The 10,393-nt window shown below is 38.1% G+C and overlaps 1 protein-coding gene across 1 annotated transcript; it reads left to right on the top strand.

The window, feature by feature from the left end:
• The first annotated feature begins 8,766 nt into the window (after positions 1-8,766).
• LOC108894215 (uncharacterized) lies at positions 8,767-10,186 on the top strand. Its single transcript, XM_018692791.2, has one exon. It carries the CDS (start codon positions 9,025-9,027, stop codon positions 9,670-9,672), a length of 648 nt encoding a protein of 215 aa, XP_018548307.1. The 5' UTR covers positions 8,767-9,024; the 3' UTR covers positions 9,673-10,186.
• The last annotated feature ends 207 nt before the right edge of the window (positions 10,187-10,393 follow it).

Here is a 10,393-nt window from a genome sequence, read left to right as displayed (position 1 = left end):
TAGTGAAATTGTGTTCTGACTCTCTGAATCTCCGTTCTTCCTCCAAGGCTTTGACTTTAGGTAGAAATTTATCAGCATCCTTTAGAGCTGGTCTTTGATGTTGCAGATTTCTTGGCAGATGACCACTTTCTTGATCTATATGACGTTGTGCTGTTGATTTCTTTTTGCAGATCATCCCTTTGCTTTGTTGAACTTCACAAGGTCCTCTATCTCTCAGTTAAGGGCATTCTCCCTCTCAGTGGTCCTCAGGTCTTTTTTGTATTGAGGCAGACTGGAGTGCTCACTCATTTTTTTTCTTTCACAGATTCTTGCCATCTTACTCAAGAACAAGAGCTCTTTCAGTAACTGTACTTACTGTCTTACAGGTTATCTCAATTTGAAAGCTGTATTTCCAAATGATGTCTAGTCACTCAGTATATGGCTGTTTGTTTGTGAGACACTTTGTGTATTTTCCAAGTACTAATGTGATTCTGAAAACCTGGCAGACAAAACAAGAAACTGTTCCAGTGGAAAGTTAGTATGTCATTTCATGAGAGGGTGTTTCATCTCAGAGCCACTGGTAGAACAGGCAACAGAATCTTGTTAAACACACACACACACACACACCCTCACAGACAATGCATAACACTGAATAAAAATGCACTCACACAAATAGGCACACATAACTTAAAAGTTATTTTGGAGATTTGACAGAATCTTGTTTAAAATGAAAGACAGAACAACAAATACAATATTCTCTCTGTTCTTTCTTTTAAGCTCCCACTGAGTGTTAAACTCAGTCTGCAAACTCTCCTGCCCTCATACAGCATAATGTCATCGAATAAAGTGGAGTGAGTACCTCTGAGAGGAGGAGAAGCAAAAAGTCTAAACAAAACTAATACTTGGGTAAAGCTGAGTTTAATAGTTTAGTTAAATCAATAACTAACTCATGGATGGACTACATGTGAGACTAAAGTTTTTGTACCCCATCACAGGGACTCGTGCTGTTCCCTCACCTGTCAGAGAAATGCTACAACTGACTAACTGCATCATAAATCACTGCAATGAAAATATGAGCTCTGGATCATCTCAGTGTGCTCAACACAGCTAGCTAGCTGCGTATCATCTACATTATTACAGTAAAAAATGTTGCAAATTGCATATATAGACTAAAAGAGAAGCCTGTAGGAAAGGTAATTCACAACACTTTTACAATAACACATAAAACAAGATAAACCTGCTCTTCGCAAAAACACCAATGCACTAACAATTCATTGTCCTTATAAAAGTGTGCTGTCAAGGTCTTTGATTCCTGTCAACTTAAGGAAGTGGTGAAGAAATATGACAGCAATCTCTAAAGTCTACAAAAGGTTGGCAGTGATCCACATGGGTGTTTACACCTGCTAGACAACATTATTTTAACAGAGCCTGATGTTGGTTTTGCTCTTGCTCAAGTTGAAGGCTGTTGGCAATGGCATTGTAGAGACACATACCTACACACACCAATTCAAACAGATTTTAAGTTTGCAGTTATGTGTAATGTTTCTCAGTGCACTGCAGCTTCAGAGAGAAAACAGATAAAAAGAAACAAGGAAAACAACTGCAACCCTTTGACAACAAATATCTACTCAAAAAACTGCAAATACATAAAATGGAAGCAAATTAAGAAACACATTCACCATTTTGACAACACATATGTGGCGTAAACATACTGTAAATACAGTTGTGTCAGTGATGCTTCATCATTATTACACAACAGCTGTCCAGTGAGCCATGGTTTTATAATAACAAAAAACTTTATTTAGAAAGCACAATTCACGCACTAAATGCAACACAAAGTGCTGAATATAAAAATCAGGTACATATGTCTTAACCATGTCACAGATAAGATGGGCAAAGCCATTCAGTGATTTAAAAACAATGAAAGAACTTTGAAAATAGTTCTATGACATACAGGTAGCCAATGTAAAAATTTAAAATTGGAGTAATGTGGGTTCTCTGTCTGATTTTTGTCAGAACATGTGCTACTGCCTTCTGTCTGAGATGTAACTGAACAATAGCTTTCTTAGAAGCACCAGACAGAACAGCATTACAATAGTCTGGAGATAAAAGCATATATTAACTTTTCTGTGTCTGCCTAGAAGAAAAATAACTCCTTAGATGACAGAAGGACACAAGGGTCACGTTTCTATCGTGACGTTCAAAATTTAGGTCTGAGTCAATGATAACACTTAAGTTTTGATCCTGTTGCTTGGTGATTAGTGCAAGTAGTTTTAGGTGGTCAGACAATTTTTCTCTCTTTTTGCAAATTCTAGGATCTTAGTTTTGTCTTCATTTAGCTGTAAGAAGCTCTGAGTCATTCTCAGATTTATGTCAGAGATGTATGCAATCAAGTCGTTGATATAACTCTAATCATTTGAGTTTACAATGTCTAAAGTTAAAACTGTATAGTTGGAAGAGCTGTAAGCGTTTTTGGGGTTGCACTCAGCCAGACTGGTTTATTAATAATATTTATCCTTGTACAGTCTCAGAGGGGAAAAAACAAGAAAAGTCATAGAAACCTGTTGTTCCAGTGCATCGAATGCTTGTGGTTTCTCAGTGCAGTATAAATAACAGAGCTGACACAGACAGCCCCAGAGTCTCCTGCAACCTGATGTCAGGTAAGTTTAACTGAATTGTTTTACACCTGTTCTAAGGTTTTATCCTACGTATGTGGTGCATTCAGCAGACCCTAAAGTTTCGAAGTGAATTGATACAGATTAATCACTGTCACTGTCAATACAGCACTTCCTTGTTAAAAGCCTATTGAAAAACCGTAAAAGCTGCAGAGACAGAGATCACAATCTGACAACCCAATCAAAAATTATGGGCCGCTGAGCTATTAACCTTATGTGCAGTACTTACATAGGCTTGTTTTGGGCTCAACTGAATGTGACAGATTGGATTAACAACAGATTGAAACTGAAGACAGTCTGAATCTAGGGTATGACGATACACTCAGCTCACAACACGGGACGATACATGATACACAATTGCTAGACCCTGTTAGTAATACCAGTCTGCATGGTATTTTGCTCATACAAACAGCGTAGCAACATATCCACGGATAAAAACTGAACAGTACTATGTGTATGGCTGACTTAATGTGAAACAAATAAGATTGAACTGCTATAAACAGTGAAATTAGCAGAGTGTTCACTACTATTGATGAGAGTAGCAGCCATCTTGAATTCTTATGTAGGGGTTGGTGGGGTTTCTCTGACTTTCCGAGTTGGAAATCCTACTTCAAGGGATGTTCCAGTTGAAACTTACGACTAAGAACTCAGAAATCCCGACTTGCAGCTGAATATTGTCTCACGAGACAGCTTTTCACCTGACGAGAAATACTGTCACGTTTTAATATCGCAAGAACTTGTGCCATGAGATCTCGTCACAACCCTATCTGAATCACTGCTGAATAATGGGCTGTATGATGTGTTCACTTACTCTTGTATGTACTCAAGGGATTTTGAACAGTGATGTGACTTCTTAGCTTGTGAAAAAAGTCAACAAACTACATCAGACAATGAATCTTTAAAGTGAACAAAGTGTTTTGAATCATCAAAGTAATTTGTGATTTCCACCTTTAATTAGTTGCCAGTACAATTTCTATGACACCCTGATCCCAAACTCCTACTGGTTTAAAGAAGAATGGAAGAACATACACTGTGGTCATTTATGTATATGTACATACTGACCCATTAGATTTTCTGTGTCATGTCAATTTTGTATGCAAGAACCATTTAATCATTTTGCACTTGGTCTCAGTTCTTATCCAAATACATTGAAATTACATGACTACAGTTGGTTAAATGATTTACACTGAAATTGGATGTAACTGTAACTTAGACTAGATACACTCTATGTGCAATGTTTTGGTTGCTCTGATTTAACTGTCTGAAACTAAATATTTTTGTTTCTGTGAAACTAATAGTAACTGTTGCCCGTAGGTTTTGAAGCACAGTGGAGCTAAGGGAAAAATCAGACCATGGCTACAATGAACACAGTGGGATCCGAGTTTGCAGGTACATGATTAATTAAAGCCTTCCAATTTTTTAGGCTTGATCATTTAACTAACTCACTTGGCTCATGGATTATCATAGCAGCATTGCTTTGTGGCATACCTACTTACATACTTTCGTCAATATGTATAAGACCAACTTCATATCACATCATTCCATCCATAAAATCACAATTTTATATCACATATTTACAACATAAATCAGCATACAAACTGGATAGTGGGGTATTTAAGCTGTTAGAATAAATTTGAAGAATCAGGAGAGGTCCCAGGGTGAAAAGGCTAAAGTATGTTAAAGCTCATCATGCCATTTCATCTGGAAAGCACCTGATTGGAAACAGCATTATAACAAATCCCAAGCACACTGCTAATAATGCCAATCATATTTGGAGAGAAAACCAGCTGATAAAACACTGACAGTCATAAACAGGCTGCCACAGAGCCCAGACTCAAAGTCTCCCCAAAAGAGTTCAAGATGTGCCTATTACCAAGGGAGGTCACACTAAATACTGACTTTTGCCTCTAGAAGCCATTTTGTTCTGAAAACGGGGGTTTTATAAAATTTGAGTAGATATTTCCTGTATTTTCTCTTTGAATCATAATAAAGAGACCGAAAAATAAATATGGATGATCATTAAAACTTCTCTAAAACAACAAAGCTACTAGTGGCCTAACACTTTTTTCACAGTACCATGTATAACAATATAAAAAAAGATTTTACACATAGCTTTTTGAATTCTACTTGGAAAGACCAGTTTTATCCTTGAGCTGCTGGCCAAATGAAACTAAAAACGCCAGTTTACTATACAGTGGTTATATAGAATACTTAATTTTTTAAATTTTCACCTAAATGCTGAGCACAAATAGCATGAAGACACCAAAGATGGAGTTTGTTGTTTTTTTAATTGAAGGTTTATTTTTCTTTTCCTTTGTCTGTTTTAGGCTTTTTGAACTTTCTCTCCAAACTTGGACTGGAGAAATTTTATCCCAACAAACTCACTCTTCGATCTCTCTTAGAGATCAACAAAAAGAGCATATCTGATGAAACTGTTCAATCAATAGAGGACATACCATGGTGTTTTCTCAGAAAACTGTTTAAAATCAATGCAGAATGTAGGAACTGTACACAACTGTCAAACAATGATGATGATGAAGAGGAAGAAAACAGCAATCTGCTTGACTTTGACCTTCACACTGCAGATGACTCTGCAGAGGATAATAAGATTAATCCTCTTGACCTCATGGTAGCTCTCTTCCTTTGTGCTGACAGCTTCTTGCAACAGGAAATGGCCCTCAAAATGTCAATGTGCCAGTTTCCTGTCCCACTGCTGTTGCCCCATGGCAATAACAGTCAGTGTACCCTGATGCTGTGGGCTCTGAGAGACATCGTCAAAGAGTGGCGTCCGCATGATCTGTCTGAATCAAGAGGGTTTGTTGAAGAAAACATTGTCCAAGCAGATATACCATTCTATTCCTTTGTGAGGCTGAAGAACTGCAGTTTATCGAAGTCCCAGGTGATGAATCATGTTCTCAGTCTTGGCCAGTACAATCACAATATGTTCATACACAGAGATATGAGAGGAAGAGCATGTCAGAGGAAAATTGCAAATGGATTGGTCGAGGTTTGTTGGTACCTTCCTTGTGGTACAGAAAATATTGACACATTTCCAAAACCAGTTGCCTTTGCCAATCTGAGAGGAGACATTGGTCAGTCACTCACACAGTTCAGTTTTCTTTTTCAAGTGTCAAGCGCTACATTTGTATTTCTGGACAAAGTTGAAGAAAATGAGCGCAAGATTCTGACTTCTCTTCAAGATGGGAGATCAAAACTGTTCTTGGTTGTTAATTGCAAGGAGAATGCTACAGAGGACATGATGTCTGTGAAGACAACAGTGGGAGAATTAGATTTACCAAAGGCCAGTGTTAAAGCCAAAGACCAAAGGGTAAGTGTTGCAGGATTCTCACAGAAAATCTGCATAGCCATCAAGAAATCAATGACAAATTTGACCCCCACAATAACCATTGAAAATATGCTTGACAAAGCTGTTGAACTCGGTCTGTCTGTGGATGAATGCAAAAGTGGTGAACAAAAGAAAGCAGCTGAGGAGATCATGAAAGGAATTGGAGTGCGGAGTATATCAGGCTACAAAAGCAAACAACTTCCTTTGCAAGGTATTAACTGGAAAAGGTTATCACACTTAGAAATGGAGGAATGTAGGCTAAAAAGAGCTGGTGAACTAGGACTAGAAGAATATAAATCTCAGCTACAGGCAGAAAAACAACAGATTAAGCAGGAGCTTAGCAAACACAAACTGTCCAGTGCTATGAAGAGTTTTATTGAACACTTATTTGAAACTGAAAAAGAAAAAAGACACTTTTTTCTAAAATGGATGAAACTTAAGCTTTATAAACATTCGCGGTCTGTCATTCAAAGGTCTTTACTGCATTGTGAATTGACAGAGCACCAGAACAAAAAGAAGAAGGATGTGCAAATCACTGCAGAGTTGGATCAAGCTTTGCTGGATAGCTCTTTAGGAATAGAGCATTACATGAGAGAAATGGGACTGATCTATGAGTTCTCCATTATCAACTCATCAAAAACTGCTAATAAAGTGTCTCATCTTCCTGGTTTGGCTGCTGAAATGCTGTTGGATGGATATCCTTTAGAACTCTTGGATGGAGATGCTTCCAATGTCCCAGAGAGATGGGTGACAGATGTGCTGATGGAGCTTCACAGGAAGGTTGGGGAGCAGAGTAGATTGTTGGTACTGACTGTGTTGGGTGTTCAAAGTACCGGGAAGTCAACACTCCTCAACACCATGTTTGGTGTGCAGTTTCCTGTCAGCAGCGGCAGATGCACAAGAGGAGCTTATATGCTCTTCCTTAAAGTTGGAGAGGATTTGAAAAGTGACTTAAATTGTGACTTTGTTGTCCTCATTGACACAGAGGGTCTGAAGTCTCCTGATCTTGCACAACTAGAGGACAGTTATGAACATGACAACCAGCTGGCAACTTTTGTCATTGGCTTAAGTGATGTCACCATTATTAACATTGCAATGGAAAACTCGACTGAAATGAAAGATGTCCTGCAAATCACAGCTCACGCATTCTTAAGAATGAAGCAAATTGGTAAAAAACCAGTTTGTCATTTTGTTCACCAGAATGTAGCTGGAGTTTCAGCTCATGCAAAGAGCATGCCTGAAAGAAAACATCTCTTGGACCAACTCAATGAAATGACTCAAATTGCAGCTGAAATGGAAAGGCAGCCTTCTATAAAAGCATTCACAAATGTGCTGGACTATGACATAGAAAAGAACAACTGGAACATCCCAGGACTCTGGCATGGAACCCCGCCAATGGCACCAGTGAACACAGGTTACAGTGTAGCTGTGGCAGATTTCAAACAAAATCTTTTGGATGCAGTGAAAAGTGACAGAACTAATGAAGTCTCAAAGATACCAGAGTTTCTAGAATGGATGAAAAGTCTCTGGAAAGCAGTCAAGTATGAGAACTTCATCTTTAGTTTCAGAAACACCCTTGTGGCTCATGCCTATGACAACTTGTGCAAAGAATTCAATCAATGGGAATGGAACTTTAGAAAAGAGATTCTCTCCTGGCAGAATAAAGCAGAGTTAGAAATCTTAAATGCTGACAATGAAGCTGAGATGGAAACTTGGAACAGATTGGTTGCATCAAAAAAGTCGGAGGTGTCAGATAAAATAACAGACCAACAAACAAAAATAAAGGAGAAACTCAGTGACTACTACAGAAAGAAAGACAGACACGTAAATCTGATAGAGAAATACAAAGTTGACTTCATCAACAGTATCAACAGTCTGGCAAATGAAATTCAACATTCTGTGAGTAATAAACTGGATTGTGTTCTTGAGCAAAAAATAAGTTCAAAAAAGGTTCAGGACATTCAGAGAGAATACAGAGCTGTGATTGAAAAGCGGGTCATGAAGCTCCTGAGTGACTGCAAAGAGTCCACACTGACTGATGAACAACTGACACATGAGTTTGAAAAGATGTGGAATGGAGCTACTGTAAATGTGTCTGGCCTGAAAGAGCGAGATATTGCAGCATGTGTCCTCAATCAGTTGAGAAAGAATTTCTCAAACCAGAATGTCAATAAAGAACTGCAGAACATTGGAGACCTAACGGATATTGGGAAGGATCAATTTAAAACCACAAGAGACCATGTAGACTCCTATATGAAGAAGTTTCAATATTGGTGGAATGGAGATTTGCAGAGCTTTGCAGACAGTGTCATTGACACTTCCACAAAGTTTGTTCTTGATAAAACAAAGACAAATGGAGATTATCATGACTCCTTCACAAGGGATCTTCTGAAAAAATAGATGAATCCCTTCAACAAAGCTACAGGCATTACAAAACAAATTCACAGTTTGAGATTGAGCTGAAACTTCACATTTGTGGCATTGCCTCAAGAGAGTTTCTCAAAATGCACAAAAAATTCTTGTCAGAGAATGATCCACAAACTCAGTTGGAGAAGTACAAGACTCAGTACCTGTCAGATTTTCTTGACTTATACAAACAAAGAGATGATTGCCAACGAAAAGCAACTGCTTTTATCCAATTGTGTATCAAACCTGCTGTAGAAGAGTATATCAGTAGGTCTCTGGGAGTAGATATTGTGGATGAAATTTTGACAAGTTGCCATTCAGCAGAGTACAGCTCACGTTCATTTTTCCAGTACAACATTCAGAAAGAGTTGCTGAAAAAGGAAGACTTTGAGAGTTTTGTCAAGTACATTGGTAACTATGAAATATATGTGAAAGATTGGATATTTCAGCACATCCTGAAAAAAATGTCAGAGGACAAAACTTTGTGCAAACTGAAGAATATGAATCTGAACGTAATAGTTAAAAAAAATAGCAGAGGCAATAGAACAGGCCTCAAAAGGAGAGGATGGCGTTCTGCTGCCAGACAACAAGGAGAGCATCACAGAGCTCATCAGCAACATGCGCAAATATTTGACTAAAGACATCTCACTTTCAGTGGAGGATGAAAAAACCACCTTGTTCCAAATCCAAAGTCCATGCCATCCGTTTATTAACAGCCTCAAGATCTCAATAGAGGACTTAAAAAAAGAACTTCAGTGGGAATTCACAAACTCCAAGGACATCACTGAAACATTAAACAAGCTTCCTATCAAACCACAGGACGAGCTGTTCAAGCAGGTGTTTGGCTATGGACATCAGTGTCCATTTTGTAAAGTTCCCTGTGAGGCTGGAGGCAAAGAACATAAGCAACATCATGCAGCTATTCATCGACCACAAGGTCTTGGTAGGTGCAGGGATCTAGACACTAAAAAGCTAGTTGAAACACTGTGTACAACTGATGTTCATAGTGAAAAAAGATTCTCAAATGCAGACACTAAATGGGAGTGGCATCCTTACAAGTACTACACCAAGTACTATCCAGACTGGCTGATTCCTCCAGACCCCACCATAGAGGCCCCTGACTACTGGAAGTATGTCCTGGTACAATACAATGACAGATTTTCTAAAAGATACAAGGCAGAGCCAGCTGATGTTCCAGAGGCCTGGAGGAGAATCACAAAGGAACAAGCACTGAAAGGTCTGAATGATGCCTTCAACATGAAGTGAACAACACACAATGCTGACAAATATCTTTAAACAAAACAACATTTAATCATGCAAGAACTTTTCATAAACATATGTAAAGTTTGGAGAAGCCGAAAAGAATACAGAGCCTGAACAGTCAAGGTATTCAGCAGAACAGTCAAATTAATGATATATATATTATATATATATATTAATGCTGTGCACAGTAATGAGGTTGACAATGACAATGATAAAGAAAATGATAATGATGGCAAAATTCATATGAAACAGTTTAGTTTTTCTATATTCATCTTTTTGGCTGTTTGTCTTTCTTCCCCTTTTCAAGTTACAATATGCAATAAACAGTGTGTGGTTTGCAACAATTACGACGCTGAAACAAACTATTGAGCATGCAAGAAAATGATGATGCTATAGGTTTGTGAAGCACAAAGATCATTTGATGAGATGTTTTCTTTTCTTAACATTTGCCTGTTATTAACACTGTTACTGTGTACCTGAAGATTGAATAAATCAGCATTAGCTGAAATGTATCCAAGATGATGACTTTTTTCCTGTTTCAAATCCAAAGTACATGTCATCTGTTTATAAACAGCATAGTGATTTCAACAGAGGACTTAAATGAACAACTTTAAAGGCAATTCTAACAAACAGTGAATGCAAGACAGAAGCACAGGGATACACAATGCTGTGTAGTTCAGCCTTCAACCACCTGAGTGTGCTGCAGCTTCTTATACCAAATGGA

Source organism: Lates calcarifer, linkage group LG2, assembly GCF_001640805.2.
Source record: "Lates calcarifer isolate ASB-BC8 linkage group LG2, TLL_Latcal_v3, whole genome shotgun sequence".
Lineage (NCBI taxonomy): Eukaryota > Metazoa > Chordata > Actinopteri > Centropomidae > Lates > Lates calcarifer.
Note: the sequence above shows the minus strand (reverse complement) of the source record. Positions and strands in the feature narration are given on the sequence as shown.